The sequence below is a fragment of the Macaca thibetana genome, chromosome X (genome assembly GCF_024542745.1).
Source record: "Macaca thibetana thibetana isolate TM-01 chromosome X, ASM2454274v1, whole genome shotgun sequence".
Classification (NCBI taxonomy): domain Eukaryota; kingdom Metazoa; phylum Chordata; class Mammalia; order Primates; family Cercopithecidae; genus Macaca; species Macaca thibetana.
This window is the reverse complement of record NC_065598.1, coordinates 29,966,975-29,988,183: the sequence shown is the minus strand read 5'-3', so window position 1 is coordinate 29,988,183 and position 21,209 is coordinate 29,966,975. Positions and strand designations below refer to the sequence as shown.

The 21,209-nt window shown below is 46.2% G+C and overlaps 3 protein-coding genes across 4 annotated transcripts; all 3 read right to left on the bottom strand.

The window, feature by feature from the left end:
• Positions 1-884: 884 nt before the first annotated feature.
• On the bottom strand, positions 885-5,900 carry MAGEB1 (MAGE family member B1). Its single transcript, XM_050775899.1, has 2 exons — positions 5,772-5,900; positions 885-2,487 (listed from the first exon to the last, which is right to left on the bottom strand). Exon 2 carries the CDS (start codon positions 2,425-2,427, stop codon positions 1,384-1,386), a length of 1,044 nt encoding a protein of 347 aa, XP_050631856.1. The 5' UTR covers positions 2,428-2,487; positions 5,772-5,900; the 3' UTR covers positions 885-1,383.
• Positions 5,901-6,669: 769 nt separating this feature from the next.
• On the bottom strand, positions 6,670-11,170 carry MAGEB4 (MAGE family member B4). Of its 2 annotated transcripts, XM_050775897.1 has the most exons (2): positions 9,905-11,170; positions 6,670-6,746 (listed from the first exon to the last, which is right to left on the bottom strand). In XM_050775897.1, exons 1-2 carry the CDS (start codon positions 10,899-10,901, stop codon positions 6,670-6,672), a joined length of 1,074 nt encoding a protein of 357 aa, XP_050631854.1. In that variant the 5' UTR covers positions 10,902-11,170. The 2 variants fall into 2 exon arrangements, with proteins under 2 accessions (XP_050631854.1, XP_050631855.1); XM_050775898.1 differs by lacking the exon at positions 6,670-6,746 and having other exon boundaries at positions 9,849-11,170.
• Positions 11,171-15,385: 4,215 nt separating this feature from the next.
• Positions 15,386-20,588, bottom strand: MAGEB3 (MAGE family member B3). Its single transcript, XM_050775896.1, has 3 exons — positions 20,419-20,588; positions 19,628-19,729; positions 15,386-17,014 (listed from the first exon to the last, which is right to left on the bottom strand). The coding sequence occupies exon 3, from the start codon at positions 16,951-16,953 to the stop codon at positions 15,913-15,915; it is 1,041 nt and encodes a 346-aa protein (XP_050631853.1). The 5' UTR covers positions 16,954-17,014; positions 19,628-19,729; positions 20,419-20,588; the 3' UTR covers positions 15,386-15,912.
• Positions 20,589-21,209: the final 621 nt, after the last annotated feature.

Sequence of the window (21,209 nt, the reverse complement as noted above, 5' to 3'; positions counted from 1 at the left end):
GTATGTTATTTAATACAGGAGCAGGGACTTCATCAGAATTCAACTCAAAGCTTATAGAGTTTATGTCAAGGACCAACAACTCCCCTCCCTCTGAGATTCCCTTCCTACAAAAAATTCTTATTTTCACTTATTTCATCACCAATGAGATCTAGCCCTACCTTGGAGTTTTGCCAAATTATACAAAAGAAGACCTAATTAATGGAGTAGGCTCTGGCTGCACAAGCTCAGGGAAAAGAGTGTTAGCTTAGTGGTTTCTTGGCATCTCACCTCAAGGAAGTGTAACCTTTATTTCTCAAACCCTCTCTGGAGACAACGTGCATAGAACAACTAGTTTGTGCCCTGTGTTTGACTGCCCTGGGATGAGAGCACTGTATTCTTCAACTCCTACCCTAGACACAGGTTCTCTCTGCTTTACCCACAATCCCGAAGTAACTGTTAAGGGCAGTTTCCCTTTCCAAGCTTAATCTCTCAACTTTAAGGCTCATGATCTGAGGGTGTGGCACCTTCTTATGATTATCACCTCAACCAGTTCACCGTGGAGCTAACTTAAAATGACCTCCCAATGAGGGACTTGCATTGTCCCACACCACAAAGTGCCTTGGCTAAGGAAATTAACACTTGACTGCTCTTGTCTGAACCTTCTCCCACCATCCTCACTTTTTTTTCTTTTTTTAGGGAGTAATTTTTTATTAAAAAAAATCTGTACATGTTAGAGTGTATCTCACCACCTTCCTTAAATAATAACTCCTTAGACTAAAAATCTGTGTGCAGGGGAAGGGTCTTCTCTAACTTAGTACAATCACTACTATCACAGAGCCTTACAAGGAGCAAATGCTCAATTTATGGTGAGAATAAATGAGCCACTGAACAAAGAATATAATTTATTACAATTTATTTTATCTGCATTCTTGAAAAGGTTAAAGACAACCAGGTATGTATCTTTGGATTTTACAAAAACAAAAGTGAATGAATGCAGAAAACAAAAACTTGACATGCTTTGCTTACTCTTCCTCTATTTTAAGACTCCAATTATGTTGTGTGAGGTTCTTTCACACATTTCTGAGAAAATCTCTATTCTAAAACTATACTTTCTTCTTCTTGAACCCAAAAAAGATTCAAGGATTTCAAAAATGTATTACAGAATATCAAAACTCTTATGCTTAAAGCTGGCGGCACCAATAAATGTGTGATCCATGTCGCTCATAGACATAGATCCCAACTCTAAATAAACGTTCTATTAAAAGAAAAACACTTGAAAGATACTAATGTTTAACAGGAACACAAAGAAGATATATGTTATGATCTCTCTAGCCCTATCTTGGCTTCTACTTTAAAAGGTTGGCATCTTGCCACAAAAACAAAGTGAACAATCTGCCTTAATTCTCACATGGGTTGGGAGGAGTTGCTGAATGCGGCTCTAGAACGCCCTCTAAAACTTGCGGCAGTAGTGCGACGCCTGGCTCTAACACTGGATCGGATTCGGGCTCTCTCTTCCTCATCTCTCAAAGCCTCTTCATAATGGGATGGGAAGTCACGGGGAGTGGTACCATTCACCTTGGCCAGAAACTCCAGGACTTTCATCTTGGTGGTTTCAGTGTAGGCTCTTGGACCCCACAGGAATTGATAGCGTGGGGGATTACTGTTGGGCACCCGCTTGTACTTCAGATATTTTTCCTTCACCAGATCTTGGGTGATGAACTTCCGGGGTTCCCCATAGATTAAGTGCTCCTCTCCATCATAGGCTCCCAACATATTCATGAATTTCCAGATCTCTTCCTCGGTGGCAGAGTTGCCATTTAAGAAGATCACACCCAGGAGAGGCATCAGAAGCCCATTCCTGGGAAAGTCCCAATCATTGCTCAGGTTTCCATCATTGGTGAGGTTTAGCTTGCTGACGAGGGTGTAGGTGTGGCCACTAGGGTTGTCTTCCTTCAAATCAAGGCCAAAGACCAGCTCCAAGCGGTGAGAGGCTCTATTGAGGATCTCAGGGAAGTGATCCTTATACTTTTCATCAACAAACTTCAGCATATCTGCCTTCATAATGGGCTCTCTCATTTTATATTTATGTAGCATGAAATGCATCAGCATTCCTGCTTCCCAGGCTACAGGATCTTTGACTGACTTCTCAGTGGATGTTGTGCCCTGGGAGGAACTTGCATTTTCCTCACCTTGGCCTTTGGCACCTTCATCAGATTCGGTGCATGACACAGCCGCAGCAGCAGTGGTGGTGGGTGAAGCTCCCTGAGGCTTCTGGGGGATGCCAGCAGCAAGGGAGCTTGCGGGAGTATCCCCCAAAACAGGAGAGGAGGAGGGGCACTCCTCTTTCTCTGCTGCAGTGGCCTCAGCAACCTTGAGACCCTGGGTCTCCTCTCGTGCCTTGCGGCGTTTCTCACGAGCACGGAGCTTACTCTTATGACCCCGAGGCATGATGGCTGTGGTCAGGCAAAACAGGCAGGAGTGTGGGCAGAAGGGCAGGAGATGTGGGGCCTGAAGGAGAGAGAATGAGATTATGTGAGCACTTGCAGTAGGGAGGTACCACCTTGGCTTTTAGAGAGCCACTTCTGCTGGTTTTTTTGAGGGCACTGCTCTAAGAACCCACTAGGCTCTTGTTGCCAATCCTGCCTGGGACTGACTGGGTGACAGCAGAGGTTGGCAGTGTAGACTACCTCTGTGTTCAAGGGCCCTCTCAATTTATATACAGGATCTTCATATCTACTCTTGGAAGGGGCTGGGACCTCCTTCCTGTGCTGCTCTGAAGCTGACACTTCAAAGCTCTCTGGAATCCACCAAAGAAAAATGAGGCACTGCTTCAGCCCACCATCCTTGCCGGGGGCTGGGCGGGGTGGCAGTGCTGACAGTTCTGTGGAACTCTCTGTCCTGGGCTAGTTGGACCTCAATCTTCATTCAGAGTCCTCATCTCATCTATATCTAAGGTCTGGGAACCTCTCTTCTGCTAACTGGTGCTGCATCTTCAGACCAAAGCTGTCACCTCCCTTAGACGTAATGCAAAGAAATAAAGAAGTCTCAGCCTGGCAACCCTTGGCGAAGGCCTTTGAGAGCTAAGTGCAGAGACAGGACTAGCATCGTTGTTTTTCCTCTATTTGGGATGGTGGTTGGGGGCTTGGGGGAATGGTACCTTCAGTCCACATCCATACTTTCACTCCCAGAAGGGCCTAGGGCTCTGTTCTCTCTACACCTGAGGACTTTTACTCATAGTAAGGCCTACATCTGCCTGAGACCCAATAGAGGAAATGAGGGTGGCTGTATCTGGTCACATCGCCCATATTCTCCAGAGGCTTAAAGCTGTGGCTGGCAGGTTGAAGCCCTGCGATGTGTAGTCCCACTCATGGTCCTCACTCAAGGTCTCCAGTTTGACTCCTGGGCGGGCCTAAAATGCCTCCTACCCCTCCTGCTAACCCATCCGACTAAGACCTTCATTTCCGTTATTCCTGAAGAGGAATTTAGGGGCACTTCTGACATTTATGCTCAGGGCTTCCTAGGGATGACATACAGAGTGACTCTGAGGGATCCCCACTGATGAGGTGGGAGTTCCCTCAAGTCCTCTCTATGAGTCCTGGCACAACCTGGAAATCCTCTCTCTACTGACCTGAGGCCCTTTACATCAGATTAAGATTCTCATTGCCTGAGTCCCAAGATGAAAGAAAGCCTGAATCACATCCAGTCACCCCGTCCTCTATGGGGCTCCACTGTTCTGGGGTCGTTGTTCTCTTTAGTCTTCACTCAAGCAAAGTCTGAGCTCCTCTCTAAGCCTGCTTGATTCTTCCAACCTCAAACAAAAGCCTTCACCTCTCTGAGTACCCAGGGCTAGTCTTGAGGGGATGACACATCTGGTTACTTCTGCCTGGGGTTTCCCAGAGCTGAGAGGGGGTGGAACTTGGTGAAGCCCCACTCTCTAGGTCAATGCTCATCTCATTCCTCCTTCAGTGTCTTCTCTGTCTTGATCTAACGCCTATCTAGTCATACAAAGCCCCCCACCCCCAACTCCTTGAGGAAGAAGTGAAACTTTTCCCATCTGGCTACAACTGTCCATCATCTCCCAAGGATGAAAATCAGGAAGGAATTCCGTGTTTCTTTCACTGTTATGGGATGAGTGGAACCCCCAGTTCTCAGGGTCTTCTTCTTGACTCCTGGAATTACCCGGGAATCCTCTAGCTGCTAACATAAGGCTGCCCCCTTTGATGAAGTTCCTCACTTCCCTGAGATGCTCTAGGAAGAAGTGAGTGAGACTCATCATATCACCATACCTGGATCTCCCAGGTCTCAGTGGGGATAGGGCTCTTTGTGTGTTACCTCTTTCTTGGAGGGGGTCCCCTCACACTCCCTCAGTATCACCATCTTTTAGGAACTAGGCCTCCTCCCTGTACTAAATAAGGGCTTTCATGTTAAACCAAAGCCGTTATGTACCTGAAACAGCCCCTGAAGGAAATGAGGGGCATCTCAACTTGAGAGTTCTAACCCTGGCTTCTCAGGAATGAACGCCAAGGTAAGACTGTGTGTTCCTGCCTGTTCTGGACTACATGGTTACCTCATTCCTCATACAGAAACTGTACCTTAACACCTGTCTTGGCATATGACTCCTATCTCTCTACTGAACTGGGGCAGCAAAGTCTTAAACCAAGACCCTCCTCTCCCTAAGACCACGAAGGCAGAAGCCAGGGAGTACTTGAGCCTGCCAGCTCTGGCTTGGGATTCCCAGGAACAGCATCAGGCGCAGCTGTCTCACTTGTGTATTGAGTAGCCGCCTTCTCCTCACTCAGTGTCTCCACCTACACTCGTCACTCTTTCTGGGACTCCACCCATGGACTGGTCCTGAGACCATGCCCCGTAGACAAAAGTTCTCATACTCCTTGGACCTAAGTTTACAGTCATAGTGGGCCACATCCCACCATGGCTGACTGGGGCCCGTGCGTGCCGACAGCAGGAGCGGGACTTTTTTTTTTTTTTTTTTTGAGACGGAGTCTCGCTCTGTCGCCCAGGCTGGGGTGCAGTGGCGCAATCTCAGCTCCCTGCAAGCTCCGCCTACCGGGTTCACGCCATTCTCCTGCCTCAGCCTCCCAAGTAGCTGGGACTACAGGCACCCGCCACCATGCCCCAATAATTTTTTGTATTTTTAGTAGAGATGGAGTTTCACCATGTTAGCCAGGATGGTCTTGATCTCCTGACCTCGTGATCCACCCGCCTCGGCCTCCCAAAGTGCGGGGATTACAGGCGTGAGTCACCACGCACAGCCCAGGAGCGGGGCTTTTGGACCCCACTGTTCTGGAGTCTGTGACTCCCTCAGTTGTCACACAGGACTTTGTCCCTGATTCCTAGTAGGGTTTAGGACTCCTCCCTCTATTGACCTGAGTCTGTAAGACTTAGGCCAAAGCCCTCATCTCCCTGAGTCACTGAAGAGACAGTCAGGGTGCTACCCATCCGGTTACCTGAGGCCTCCCAGGACCAAATGGAGAAGCGGGACTTAGTGGGGCCCTCTTTGTTACGGGTGGGTGTGGTCTCTTCAATTTACACTCAGGGTCCTCACCTTGACTCCCAACCAGTCCTGAGAATTCACCCTCGGCTGACCCGACGCGGCAACCCTTACGCTCGCTCGGGTACTCGCCTTCAAAGCGGAAGTGAGGATGAGCCACATCCGGCAGCCCAGGGCCTCTGAGGGCTGACGGCAAGAGTCTCTGAGGACTGACGACAGAGGCAGGACGCTAGGACACTGTTCTAGCATCGCTGGTCCCTTCGTCCCCACTAGGGTTCCTCACCTTAGTATCTAGCAGCCTGGGACAACTTCCACCTCTTGACCCAAACCGCCAGGCAGACACTGCGCCCTTACGCTCGCTCGCTCCCGCGCTCGCGTCCTCGCCTTCAAAGCGGAAGTCAGGATGAGACACATCCGGCAGCCCGTGGCCTCAGGGCTGACGGAAGGGGTAGAACGCTACCGGACGTAACTGTTCTAGCGTTGCTGCTCCCTACGTCCCCACTAGGGGTCCTCACCCCTGCTCATCTAGCAGCCTGGGATGACTCCGCCTTCTGACCCAAATCCGCCAGCTTCCAAACAATACCCCCACCTCCCTCAGCCCCCAAGGTGGAAATCTTAGCGAGCCACACAGGCCATCCCTGCCTGGGCCTCACAGGCCTGACAGCAGCGGCAGGGCTCTGTGAAAGTCCCTTTTTGGGGAGAGGTCTTCTCATCAGCTGTCAGAGTCCTCATCTGACTCTGGTTTCCTCTCCGGGCAGAACTGAAGTGACTCCCTTCCGGCCCCATGCTCCCCATCCTCCCTGAGACCTTCCAGGCGGAAATGAGAAGCATCTTAGGCGGATAGCTGTGTGTGATGCCTCAAAACAGGGGATGAATTCTGGGGACTCGTCTGCTGGTGGAGTCCCCTCTTAACACTTAAGAGTCCTACGTTGATTCTTGTTAGGGTCTCGGCCTCTTCCTTCTGTAAAACTGAGGCTGCCCCAATTAGACGGAACCAGTCATGTCCCTGAGACTTTCCAGGCAGAAATCAGCCTGCCATCTCCGCCAAGGCTTCCTAGGGCTGACAGCAGAGGGGACTTTGTGAGGCCGTGTGGGTGCTATCCTTAGTTCACATTCAGGTCCTCACCTTGACAAGTGAGCAAACCTGTAACTTACCCTTTGTTTACCTGAACCTGCTCCTCTCACATCAAGGTCCTGTTTTCTGAGAATTTCGAGTTGGAATTCTGGATGATCCTCATGATCACAGTCCTTTTGCAACCTGCAATAACAGATAGTAAGGAAAGGACTCCATAGAACCCCACAGTTTTGGCTGGGTCCTTCCATCAATCTTCTTTTATGCTCCTTGCCTTTACATGTATCAGAACCTGGGACTCCTCTGTCTACTGAACTGAGTTCACTCTCCTGAGGGGCTGGATGAACCCTTACATTTTGGAGTGGTTTCTCCCCACTATTCATTCATGAGTGTTCTCATGTTGGCTTCTGTCTCTTGATCAAACTCTTCCAGGGAAGTGTCACATCCCTGCAAAAATTTGACCAGTTTCCTCTTTGCAAACCTTGCAGAGAAGAGGTCCCTGTCCCAGAAGTGATGTGACACTAGGAAACTGAAACGGAAGGTGGAGAGCCTCGGACAGATGTTGTGCTCTCAGGGAAAAAAACATGCTGATCTATTTCTTCACTTCACCAACCAAAGGGTAGTTCTAAAAGATTTACTTTCTACAGAAAAGGTGCAGCCAGATGATTTTTGTAATCTTTTGATCTTTCGAAGCTATCTAAGTTTGCTTCTGTCGGTGATCATATTGTCACCGAGTATTGTTTCTTTTTCTCTGTAACTCACGTCTGTCAATTATTGTGGTATTCTTCTTGCTCTGGTTATGTATTTCAATCCAGTGTTTGGGGTACAGAGACCTCTTCTTTCTTACCTGAGACACACTTTGGGGTTGTAGAAGAAAATGAATTAAGCAATTCACAGTAAGCTTCAGTTTGGGAGGAGTGGAACAGTGTGAACTCTAGAGGAATTCAGACCAGCAGTCTAGTTCCAGCCTTATCACTTACTAGCTGTGTGAACTTGGGCACATTACCAAACTCTATGAGCCTCGGGCTCTGCATCTGTGAAATGGGCTTGACAAGCCTTGTCTTGTAAGACTGGTGGAATGTGGTGAAAGTGTGCAAAGCCCTGGTGTGCATTGAGACTTTAAACAATGCTTGTTATTACTGTGATTATTTCAAGTACAGAAGAAATCATCCACCCTGCTGATTTTTTTCAAGTCCAAGAGATAACAAAGAATATACAACTTTCTAACACATGGAACAACAAATCAGTCCAAAACTCAACTTACAAAGAAACTCTAAATAACTTTTCCGTATTAAATCATATTTTGAGTGTGGAGTTGTCTTTCTCATCTGAAAGCAACTCAAACCTTCTAGGGTTTGGTTCAAAGACCAACTCTGGCCTTTCATCCAAACCACTTATTTTCATTCATTTTACCACCATCAAAAATCTAGATCTCCCTTAGAATTTGCAAAAACACATGAAAGGAAAAAAATTCGTTTTAATGGAATGGGTTCTGGCTGCCCAGCTGATAGCAGAGTATTAGCCCAGTGGCTTATGAGTTTCCAGTCTTAAAGGAGTATCACCTTTATTTCTCAGAAACACTCTGGGGACTACTTGCATAAAACACCTAGTTTGTGTACTGGATTCACTTCACTTGCACTGGGACAAGAGCACCGGCCACTTTCAATCCCTGCTTCTAGGCAAAGATTCCCTCTGGTTTTTCCGCAATCTCAAAGTAACTGTTAAAGGCAATTTTTCATTCCAGTCTCCATCTCTGAAGTCTGATATCCACCATTTGAGTGTGTGACCCCTGCTCAGTGCACCCCATCTAGGCACTAGGCCGGGACATAAAATTACCTCCTATTGCAGTATGGTCGGTTTCCCAAAGTCTCGATTACCTTGCTTAGGACATTTACACTAGATTCCACTGCTGGAAACACCCCCACCTTCTTTCTTTTCCCCTCTTTTCACCTGTCTTTAGGTCTTAGGGAGTATCTCATCACCTTCATTATATGATAGCTGCTGTTGGATTCTAAAATTCTATGGGCAGGGATTGGGGGTTTTTTGTTGTTTGTTTGTTTGTTTGTTTTTTAGTTTATCCGGTACTAGCCAGCAGCCCTCCAAAGAACAGCTGCTCAATTAATATTTGGACGATTAAAGTGTAAGTGACCAGGAAGTCAAATGTATTGCTATTTAATTTCCCCCACATTCCTGAAAAAGCTAAGCCAATCCGGGTACATACACTTCACTTTTACAAAGAAAAACTAAAAAGAACAAAACAAAGCAAGAATTGACCACATTTTACTTTTTTTTTTCTCTACTTCATGGTCCCACCAACTTTATTGCAAGGTAATTTCCTTTTCACAAATTTCATATTCCAATTCCATATTATCTTGTTCTAGATCACAGGAAAAGACTTAAAAGATTTTTAAATTGTTTTACATAATGCAAAAATTCTCGCTCTTCAACCTGTTATATTTTAATAAATGAGTGATTCATGCCTTTCACAAACTTAGATTCTGAAACTAAATAAATCTACAATTAAAAAAAAGGACACTGAAAAGCAGGAAAAAGAAAAGATAAATCATTTTACATACAAATATGTTATATATAGTGTTCCCACCAACTCCCCTTTGGCCCTCCATTAATTAGAAGGTTAAGTGTTTTGTTAATCAAAAGTAAAGAATATACCTCAGACTTCACAAGGAGTGGGAGACACTGCTGGACACCACACTGAAACATGCCAGACCCAGTTGCAACACTATCTCTGGCTCTCTCTCCCTCATCTCTCCAAGTCTTCTCTTAATGGAGGGAAGACAATGGGGACACTGTCATTGACCTTGGCCCAGGCCTCCACATTCTTGAATAATCTAAGCAAACCAGGTATGTAACTTTTAAATTTATGAACAAAAAAAGACTGAACGGAGTAAGACAAACCATGAATAAAGCAACTTTTACTTTTCTTCTCTTTCTATCTTCAGATTCTACCTATTTTACTGTGAAGTTATTATAAATTTCTAAGGATAACCTTACTCCCATGCCATGTTATTTTGCTCTGTATCACAAAAATGATTTCAGGATTTTCTATTTGTATTTCTAAAACAAAATTCTTATTACTAAACCAACCTGATAAACAGCAATAAGTGTGTGATGCATGCCATTTCTAAACTTATATTCTGAATCTAAATAAACTTTCTATTTTAAGAAACATCACTAGAAAATACAACAAAGAGATAAATCAACAAGTTATTCATGCATCACAGGAACAGAGAAAGCAACAGGTCTTTCAACCACAAAATGAACAATTTGCCTTAGATCTCACATGGGGTGGGAAGAGCTGCTGGATGTGGCCCTGGAATACGTACTAGTCACGGCCGTAGGGCCACGCCTGGCTGCAACTCTGGGCCGGGCTCCGGTTCTCTCTTCTTCATCTCTCAAAGCCTCTTCATAAAGGAGTGGGAAGTTATTGGGGGTGGTGTCATTCACCTTGGCCAAAAACTCCAGGACTTTCATCTTGCTGGTTTCTGCATAAGCTCTTGGACCCCACAGGAATTGATAGCGTGGGGGATCACTGTTGGGCACCTGTTGGTATTCCAGATATTTTTCCTGCACCAGATCTTGGGTGATGAGCTTTCGGGGTTCCCCAAAGATAAGGTGCCGCTTTCCATCATAGATCCCCAACATATTCAGGAATTCCCAGATTTCCTCTTCACCGGCACAGTTGCCGTTTAAGAAGATCACACTCAGTAGAGGCATCAGAAGCCCGTTTCTCGGAAGGCTCCAGGCACTGCTCTGGTTTCCATCATTGGTGGGGCCTAGCATGCTGACAAGGATGTAGGAGTGAGTGGTGGGGTTGACCTCCTTCAAGGCAAGGCCAAAGACCAGCTCTGTGCGCTGAGAGACTTTCCTGAAGATCTCAGGGAAGTGCTCCTTGTACTTTTTGCTGATGATCTTCAGCATTTCTGCCTTTGTAGTGGGCTCTTTCATTTTATACTTGTACAGCAGGAACTGCACCAACATCTTCGTCTTCCTGGTTAGAGGATCTTTGAGTGATCTCTCAGTGGATGTTGAGGCCTGGGAGGAACTTGCATTTTCCTCATCTTGGCTCTCTTCACCTTCATCAGGTCCAGTGCCTGACATAGCTGCAGCAGCAGGGGTGGTGCGTGGCTCTCTCTGAGGCTTCTGGGGAATGCCCAAAGCAAGGGAGCTGGAGGGAGTATCCCCCAAAACAGATGAGGAAGAGGAAGGAGACTCTTCTTTCTCTGCTGCAGTAGCCTGACCAACCTTGAGATCCTGGGTCTGAGCACGGGTCCGCTGGCGTTTCTCACGGGCACGAAGCTTACTCTTCTGACCCCGAGGCATGATGGCTGTGGTTAGGCACAGCAGGCAGGAGTGTAGGCAGAAGGGCAGGTGATGTGGTTCCTGGAGAAGAGTGAATGAAATCCTGAGAACACCTTCAGCAGGCAGATACTACCTTGGCTTTTCAGAAGCCGCCTCTGCAGGATTCCTTGAGAACACTGCTCTAAGTATTCACTGGGCTATTGTTCTTAGTCATTCTGTCCCCTGAGAACTCAGCTGAGGAAGTTACAATGTGCCTTAGGCTGCAGCTTGCCAACCCTGCCTGGGGCTGACTGGGTGACAACAAGCCTCGCAGTTGGGATCTCTGTGTTCAAGCTTGGAGAGGATCCACTCTGATTACCTTTAAAATTATCATGTCAGCTCTTGGCAGGGCCTGAGCCTCTCTCTATTGGTGTTGTGAAATTGACTCTTTAGTTTTCTGGGACCCAAATGAACGAAGTCCAGGGGCCCCTCAACCCACCACCCCTGCCTAGAAGCATTTAGTATTCTCTCTTTAGGTCCCAGATTTGCACTCAAGATCCTCATCTGGACTCCCTGCAAGGTTGTGGACTGTCTCTTCTGCTGACTGATAACTGCGACTTCAGAACAAGAATTTCACCTTTTCTAGTTCTGATATAAAATGTGATGGGCATCTAAGAAAAAAAAATTGATTACCTGGACTTTGCTAAATTAAAACTTCTGCTCTGCTAAGGATACCACAAAGAGAATAAGATAACTCCCAGGTTGGGAAAAAATTATTTTCAAAAGACATATCTTATAAGGGACTGTTAACCAAAACATACAAAAATTTCTTAAAACTGAACAATAAGAACTGACCAACCCTATGAAAAATGGGCAAAAGATCTAAGCAGGCACCTCAACAAATAATATATATGGAAGGCAATACATACATGAAATGATGGTCAACATCACAGGTCATTAGAGACTTGCAAATTAAAACAATAATGTGATACCACTACATACCTATAAGAATGGTCAAAATCAAAAACACTGATAACCCCAAATACGGATGAGGATGTGGAGCAACAGGAGCACACTGTCATTGCTGGTGGACATGCAAAATGGTACAGCCACTTTGGAAGACAGTTTGTAAGTTTCTTACAAAGCTATGCGTACTCTTATCATATGATCCAGCAAGTGTGCTCCTTGTTATTTAGCCAAATGAGTTGAAAACAGTATGCCCACAAAAAAAAAAAAAAAAAAAAACCTGCACACAAACGTTTATAGTAGCTTTATTCATAATTGCTCAAATTGGGAAGCAACCAATATGTCCTTCAGAAGGAGAGTGGGTAAATTAACAGAATAAAGTATTATTCAGCACTAAAAGGGAATGAACTGTCACGCCACAAAGAGACATGGATGAAACTTAGATACATATCACAGAGTGAAAGAAGCCAAATTGAAAAGTCTATACATTGCATAATTCCATCTATATGACATTCTGGAAAAGGCAAAAGTATGGAAACAGTACAAAGTTCAGTGGTTTCCAAGGGTTGGGGAGAGTGAGAGATAAATAGATCAGGCACAGAGAACTTTTAAGGCAGTAAAACAATTCTGGATGATGCTATGGTGGTAAACATATGTCATGTTACATTTTTAAATATTAAAACCCACAGAATGTGCAGCATCAGGAATGAATCCTAAACTACAGACATCGGGCATTGGGTGATAGTGACGTGTCCATGTATTCTCAATTGTAACAAATGTATCACCCTGGCTTGGGAGATTGATATGAGGGAGGCTGTGTCTGTGGGAGGACAGGATGCCCATGGGACTCTGTGCTTTCTGCTCAGTTTTGCTGTGAACGTAAAACTATTCTAAAAAAGAAGGTCAATTATTTTTTAAAAATTAAAAAAGTGGTGGTGAATCCTCAACCTTACATGCTGCTCTGGCAATTTAAGATTTATGCAGGGGGGTGGACTCTGTTGTCCTCTCTATTCAGAGGTGAGCAGTCCCCTCAGTTCTCACTCGGTTTCCTTGATTTGGCTCCTAGCAGATCCTGGGGCTCCCCTCTTTTTTGACCTGAAGACCTCTCCGTTTAAAAGGCCTGCACCTCCCTGAGATCTGATAGGAGGAAGAGGGTGGCCTTATCTGGCCACAACTGACCGTGGTCTCCCAAGAGTGGCAGCTGTGGTAGACAGGTTGAGGTCTTATGATGGATTGTCCTACTCAGGTCCTAACTCAGGATCCTAAATCTGACTCACAGGAAGGCTTAATATTCTTCCCTTTGCTGAGCTGGGATTGCCCACCTCAGAACCAGACCTTCACTTCTCTGTTACTACTGAGGATATGAGGATGCCTCTGTCTGACATTCATGCCTGAATCTCTCAGAGATGACAATAGGGAGGATTCTGTGGGGTCCCCACTCATAGGGGTTTGGTGGTTTCCGCACTCTTCAGGGTACTCACTTTACTCCTGGCACACATTAGGAATCCTTCCTCTATGGACCTGAGTCAGCCAGCCTCAGATCATGGTCTTTACCTTCTTAAGAACTCCGGAGTAGAAATCAGGTTCAGCCCCATCCTGTCAAGACTATTTGGGTGAGTGCTTCCCTCATTCTTCATTCAGGGTCCTCAGCTTGGTATATGTCAGAGAATGGGACTCCTCCCTCTACTGACCTGAGATGCAGGAACTCATAGGTCCCTGAGAACCTTGAAGAATAAGTGAGGAGATGCTCAGGCTAAGAACTCTGTCTGGCATGTTCTGCTCAGTCCTCCTATATGAAGGTCTTTATCTTAGCTCTTGTCCCTTAATTAATGACTTCCTGGGAAATGCCACATCCCTAAAAACTCTTGACCAGTTTCCCTACAATAAATCCTGCAGACAATGCATCCCTGTCCCAGGAGTGATGTAAGATAGGGAAGCTGTAACACAGGGCAGAAGCCCAGGATTAAAAGTCATACCGTCAGAGGAAAAAAAAGCAAACAAACATAAAAACATGTTGATCTATTTCTTCTCTTTACCACCCTCTTATGTATTTCTCTTGGAAAAGATTTAACTTCCTATAAAAAGGGGAACTGTTCAGAACGACAGAATGTGAGCCCATTTGAGTTTATCTGACTTTGCATATGTAGTCATATTGTCACCAAATATTATCTTTCTCTCCTTAATTCACACCCCTCGACCATTTTGGTAATTTCCTTGCTCTGGTTGTGTATTTCAGTCCAGCAAATTGGGCACAGAATCTTTTTATCACTTGATATACATTTGGGAGTAGTGAGAAGAAAAGTGAATAAGGGGACACAGTCAGTCTCAGGTTGGGAGGCATGGAACAGAGTGTGCTTTACACTAATTCAGACCAGGGGTCTTGTCCCAGTCCTGTCACTTACCAGCCATGTGAAATTGGACACATTAATAGACCGTGGGGGTCAGGCTTTTTATCTGTGAAGTGGATTTGATAAGTTCTGTTTTGTAGGACCAGTAAAATGTATACAATGTATGTAAAGTGCTTGAGATGTATTGAGACATAAAATAGTGCCAGTTCTTATTATGATTAATTTGTACCCTGACATTGCAATCTACTACACTGGGACTTATTTTTCAGTGCAGGAGATGTCAGAGATTATACCATATTCTAGGACAAAGAAAGCCCTATCAGACAAAGTGTTACCTAGAAAGGAAAACTAAATAATATTTCCTCATTACTTGATAGATCATTCAATATTAGTATGAGGTAGACTTCCTCAGTAGATGCAACACAAATTCTAAAATGAGTTTCAAGAACCAAAAACTTCCTTCTCTCTCAGCTATCCTTCTATCTAAACCACTTTTATTTTGATTCATTTAACCACCTCTCAAAATCTAGACCTTGCCTAGAGTTTGCCAAATTACACACGAGGTAACCTAATTGAATGTGCTTTTAATGGAACAGGCTCTGGATCCCCCAGCCCAGGGCAAAGAGCACCAGCATAGTGGCTTCTGGTCCTCCCACCTCCCTTGAGGGTATTACCCTTATTTCTCAGAAACTGGCTGGAGATGATGTGTACAAAACACCTAGTGTGTGCTGTGTTTATTTGTACTGGGAGAAGAGCACAGGACACATTCTTACCCCAGGTTCTCCCTGGTTTATCCATGATCCCAAAGTAACTGTTAAGAACTGTTTCCTATTCCAAGCTTTGTCTTGCACCTCTGAGAGGCAACTTCTGAGAGCCTGGCCCCTGCTCACCATTCCCACAGCCTCATCCAGCCCACCATGGAGCCTCACTTAGATGAACTCCCATTGAGGGACCTGCATTTTCTTAGGCCCAACACCGCCTTGATTAGATAATTCATACTTGACTGTTCTTATGTGGAACTACCTCCCTCCCTTCTTATCATGTATCCTTTTGGTCTTAGAGCGAATATCACCATTTTCCTTAGATGATAGCTGCTTCTCGACCTTATAATTTTAAGGTCAGTTGCCAGGTTTTCTTTTTCTTAGCCCTCCCAGTACTAGCATGGATCCTTCCAAGAGCAGACGCTCAATTAACACTTGGAGAATGAGTGTGTCAGCATGAGGTCTAATTTATTATGATTTAATTCTACATTCTTAAATAAGCCAGACATATATGGTTATTTATCTTTCATTTTCTTAAAACACAGAGTAAAAGCATTTAGGAAACCAAATATTGACCATCTTACACTCTTTCTCTATTTCTTAATCCCACACATTTTACTGCTGACTTTTTTTAAAAAAACATTTTCAAGGAAATGCTTATTCTAATTCCAAGTTATCTTGCACCAGATCACTAAATAAGATATAACTTTTCTCAATCTGCTTTACGAAACAGCAAAATTTTTACTCTTAAACAACAAATATGACCAATATCTATCCTAAATTTAGATTACAATGATAAATAAAAGGAAAATTTGAAAAGTATGCCCCAAAATACAGATAAATCTTCAAATTATCCATTTAGAACAGAAACAAAAAGGTATTATACAGTGTGTTCCCTCCAGTAACACCCAGTCCTTCACTCCTTGGAACAGTGACTGCCCTCTTTAACTACAAAATGAAAAATTTGCTTCAACTTCACTAGGCGTGGGAAGAGCTGCTAGCCTTGACCTTGGAACATTTTCTGCCCATGGCACTACTGCCATCATTGAACGTAGCTGCAGCTTGGACTCTTTCTTCCTCATCTCTCAAAGCCTCTTCATACCAGAACTGGAACGCACTGGGGACAGTTTGATTGACCTTGGCCCAAAACTCCAGTACCTTCATCTTGCTGGTTTCAGCATGGGCTCTTGGACCCCACAGGAATTCATAGCGTGCAGGATCACTGTTGGGCACTTGTCGGTACTCCAGGTATTTCAGCTTCACCAAATCTTGGGTGATGAGCTTTCTGGGCTCCCCAAATATGAAGTGTTTCTTCCCATCATATATTCTCATCTTATTCAGGAATTCCCAGATCTTCTCCTCAGTGGCACAGTTGCCCTTCATGAAGATCACGCCCAGGAGATTCAGCAGGAGACCTGTCTTGGGAAATCCCCTCCCACGAGTCACTGTCCCATTGTTGGGGAGATCCATTTTGCTGACAAGGACATAAGAGTCCTTGGTAGAATCAACTTTCTTTAAATCAACACCGAATACCACCTCCATGTTAAAAGAGGCTTTTTTAAGAATCTCAGGGAAGTGATTCTCATGCCTTTTTTGGACAATTTTTAGCATATCTGCTTTCATAATGGGCTTTTTCATTTTGTACATTTCCATCAGGAATTGCACCAACATATTTGTCTTAATGGTTAGAGGGTCTGTGCGAGACCGCACAGTGGAGGATAGACCCTGAGAGAAGCTTTGCTTTTTCTCAATTTTACTGTTGGCTCCCTTGTATGACTTTTTGTGATAAGCATCTACAGATGTAGTGGTGGACAGCGCTCTCTGAGGCTTCTTGAGAACACTACCTGACCTACCAGCAGACTTTTTCTGGATAGTCGCCTCCAAAATAAGAGGAGATGAAAAAGATACTTTTTTCTTCTGAGTTGCAGTCATCTGAGCACCCTGGTGACCCTGGATCTGACCCCAGGTCCGCTGGCATTTCTCACGTGCACGGAGCGTACTCTTCTGACCCCGAGGCATGATGGCTGTGATCAGGAACAGCAGGCAGGAGTGTCAGCAGAAGAGCAGGTGACACAGGCACCTGGAGGAGAGAGAGAAAGAGAAGGTATGAGAGCCTTCAGCAGAGAGGTACCACTTTGGATTTAAAAGAAGACCGCCTCTGCAGTTTTCTGTGAGAGCACTGCTCTAGAAACCCAGAGGGCTTCTGTTCTGATCAGTTTGTCCTCTGAGAACCCTGGGAAGGTAATTAAAGTGTGCCTTAGGCCGCAGCCTGCCAGCCCTGTTCTGTGTATACTGGGACTGAGAGCGGCCATGACATGTCTAGTCCTTGTGGATTTCCTTTTACTCTGGGGTAGGAGGTTTCTCTCAGTTCACATTCAGGACCATCATAAAAACTGTCAGGGCTGGGTCCCCTCCCCTGTGCTGCACTAAATTTGACACCTCCAACAAATGTCCTCATCTCCTTGGGACCACCTAAGAGGAGGTGAAGGAATGTCTCAGCCTCACCACCCCTGACAGGAGGAACTAGGTGCTAAGAGCACTGTGGAGACCTACCCTTTCCTGGGCTTATTGGGGTTCTGATACCTCATTCATAGTCCTCATCTTGTCTCTAGATAGGACCTAGGACAGCTGCCTCTGCTGATCTGATGCCCCTCACTTTAGATAAAGGCCCTCAGCAACCTAATGCCATTAAAAGAAGGTGAGTTCACATACACCTGACCTCCATGCCCAGCCTCCTCAGGGCTGCAGGTGGGGAGTGGGGGACTCTTTGTTGTCTCTTCTTTATGTGGGAAGAGTGATATCACTAGTCCTCATTCAGGGTCCTCACTGTGACCCCTGTAAGGCTCTGGGTCTCCTCCCTCTTCCATCTGCAGAACTGGGGCATGTAATTAGTTCAACCTTTCTGGCACTCCCTAGGCAGTAAGGGGGGCTGATGTTATTCCAAGGCTTCCCGGAGCTGAGAGAAGAAGCATAATTTGTGGGACTCTACTTTTTAGAGACAGTGTTCCCTTTAGCTTTCGCTCAGGTCTCTGATCTTGACTCCTAGTAGGATGTGGGACACTTCCCTCCATTAACCTAAGTCCTCCAGCCTCAAAACAAGGACCTAGACAGGGAAGTCAGAGACCCCTCCCCTATGAATACCTTTGCCTGGAACTTGCAAAATGAGTGCAGGGACGTTGTTTGTGTTGACACCTCTATTGCAGAGAGATTCCTTCATTAGCACTCAGGGCCCTCACCTTGACTCCAGTTAGGACCCAAGTCTCTCTTCCACCTGCTGAACTGGCCCTACTTTCTTAGACCAAGGCCCTTCCCTCCCTGAGACTTTCCAGGCAGACATCTGTCAGACAGCTTTCAAGGTATTCCCAGGGAAGACTTCAGGGGCAGGACTTAGTGTGGCCCTCTTTGTTATAGGTTGGGGGATGGTGGTCCCTTTCGTCCACATTCAGGGTCTTGACCTTGACTCCAGAACAGTCCAAGGAATTCACCCTCTGCCGAAGGGATACCGTGCCCCTCAACTCCAGATCCTCCCCTTCAAAGCACTTCCAAGGAGGTGAGGACGAGCTTTATCTGTTCACAGCTTCCTGGGGTCTGATGACTGACAACAGGGGTGGAACTCTATGGGACTTCACTGTTTTGGAGTCGCCAGTCCCTAGATTCTCATTCAGGGTCTTCACCTTGGTATCTTATCACAGCCTGAAATTTCTCCCTCTACTGACCTGAGTTCGCTAACCTCCAAACAAAACCCTCATCTCCCTGAATACTTCCCTCCCTGGATGGGGAAGTCAGGGCCCCCGGTTATGACTGCCCCTATCTGGAGCCTTCTAAACTGGCTAGCAGCAGTGAGACCCTGTCTGGAAAAATAAATAAATAAATAAAAAAGACAAGGACCACTGGTGCTAACCAGGGGAATGCTAACCAGTAGGGCTGCTGCTGCTCTCTGTTGACGCCCCTCCTGGGAAGAGATCCTGTCCTTTAGCACTCGGAGACTTCACCTTGGCTCCAGTCAGGGTCCAGGTCCTCTCCAACCCAATAACTGGGGCTGCTCCCTTAGTGAAAGGCCCTCCCTCTGGGAGCCTTTCCAGACAGAACTCAACCAGGACCTCCCAGGGTCAACCACAAGGGTGAGACGTTGTGGGTCCCCCTTTGTAATGGGCAGGGAGTAGTCCCTTCGGTCCCTGCTCAGGGTTCTTACCTTTACTCCAGATTAGTACTAAGAATTCACGCTAGGCTTCGGACCCGACTGAAGCTATTGCACCTGTCAGGCCAACAGCCTCACTTTCAAAGCGGAAGTGAGGATGAGCCACGTCCCGCTCGGGGTCTCCGAGGGCTGCCAGCAGGGGGTGAGACGCTGGGACCCCGCTGTTCTGGAGTCAGTGGTCCCTAGGTCCTTATTCAGGGTTCTCATCTTGATACTAAGTGGAGCAGAGTAACACCTCTACCGAGTGAAGTCCGCCAACCTCCAAAATCCTCCCCTCCCATAGTCCCTAGAGGGGAAGTCTAGGCATGTTATCGGGCCATGTCCTGGGGCTTCAAAGACCTGAAAACAGGGTTAGGGATTTTGGTGGGCCCCTCTTTTGGAGAGAGGTTCCCTGGTTAGCACCAGTGGGCCTCATTTTTTTTTTTTTTTTTTCTTTTGAGACAGCGCCTCACTCTGTCTTCCAGGCTGGAGTGCAGCCACGCGATCTTGGCTTACCACAACCTCCGTCTCCCAGTCCTCGAACTCCTGTGCTCAAGCGATGCGGTTGTCTTCGTCCTCCCAAAATGCTGGGATTACAAGCGTGAGCCAGAGCCCTGCCTTAAAAAAAAAAAAGTGTTTATTTATTTATTTATTTAGAGACGGAGTCTCGCACTGTCACTCAGGCGGGAGCGCAGTGGCGCCATCTCCGTTCACTGCAACCTCTGCCTCCCAGTGATTCTCCTGCCTCCACCTCACCAATAGCTGGGACTACAGGCACCCGCCACCACGCCCGGGTAATTTGAGACAGTGTCTCTCTCTGTCGCCCAGGCCAAAGCGCAGTGGCGTGATCTCGGCTCACTGCAGCCTCGACTCCTAGCGCTTAAGCAATCCTCCCACCTCAACCTCCCGGGTGACTGGGACTACAGGGGTGCTCCACTGCTGCCTGGCTAATTTTTTTTTTTTTTTTTTTTTTTCTTTCAGAGACAGGTTTTTGCCATGCTGTCCTGGCTGGTTTCGAACTCCTGGGCTCAAACAGTTCACTCGCCTCGGCCTCCCAATGTGCTGGGATTACAGGCGTGAGAAACCGCACGGGCTTGGTCTTCATGTTGACTCTAGTTAGGGCCAAGACACCTCTGAAAAACTGAGGCTGCCCTGTTAGACAGAGCCTTCCCCTCCCTGAGACCTTCCAGGCTGAAATGAGAGGCAAGCCAGTTTTATAGCTCTGCCTGTTTTCCAGGGTTAAAAACATGGATTGGGCTCCGTGAAGTCCCCTCATTTGTGGGTTTAGTTTTCCCTTTTTTACTCACTCAAGAACCTCACTTCGCTGCTGGCCAGTCCTGGGACTCCACCTTCCGTTCCATGAATCCTGCTCAGATCAAGGTCCTCTGAGATCTAGGCTGAAGCTTCGATGAGCCACATTAGGCCAGGGATGTTTGGGTCCTGTGAGAGCAGACAGCGGAGTCAGGTTTCTATGGGACATCACTGTTCTGGCTCCTCCTTGTTCTTCATTCAAGGTCCTCCCTGATATCTGCCAGACCCTGGATCCTCCCTCTGGTTAACTGAGGTCACCTTAGGTCAAAACTCTCACTTCGCTGAGAACTCTGAAGGGTAAAAGAGAGGCTGCTCAGTCTGACTGTACTGCCTGGGGCATTCTAGGCCTGATAACAGGTTTGGGTAGATCGAGGAAGGCCCCGTTATCTTTTGGTGTGGTTGTCTTTCCAGTATTTATTTATGTGTGTCCTCCTTATTTTCTCTTGCCTCTCTGAATGAAGGCTTCCTGGGAAATGCCACATCCCTGCAAACCCTTGGACGATGTTCCTACTGCAAACCTTGCAAGTCTGTGCCCCAGGGCTAATGTGAGGTAACGAAACTATAACACAAAGCAGGGAGTCCAGGGTAGTTGGTGGGTTGTCAGAGAAATATGATGCTGATTTACTCTTTTCAATAGCCAGCATTAGCCTCTTATGTGACTTCTGTTTTAATTGATTTACTTCTTAAGGGGAAGGAGCTGTTCAGGATGATTGCGTGGTCCCTGATTTTGAGATTATCTGACTGTGCATATGTAGATGATCATATTGTCACTGAATAATATCTCTTT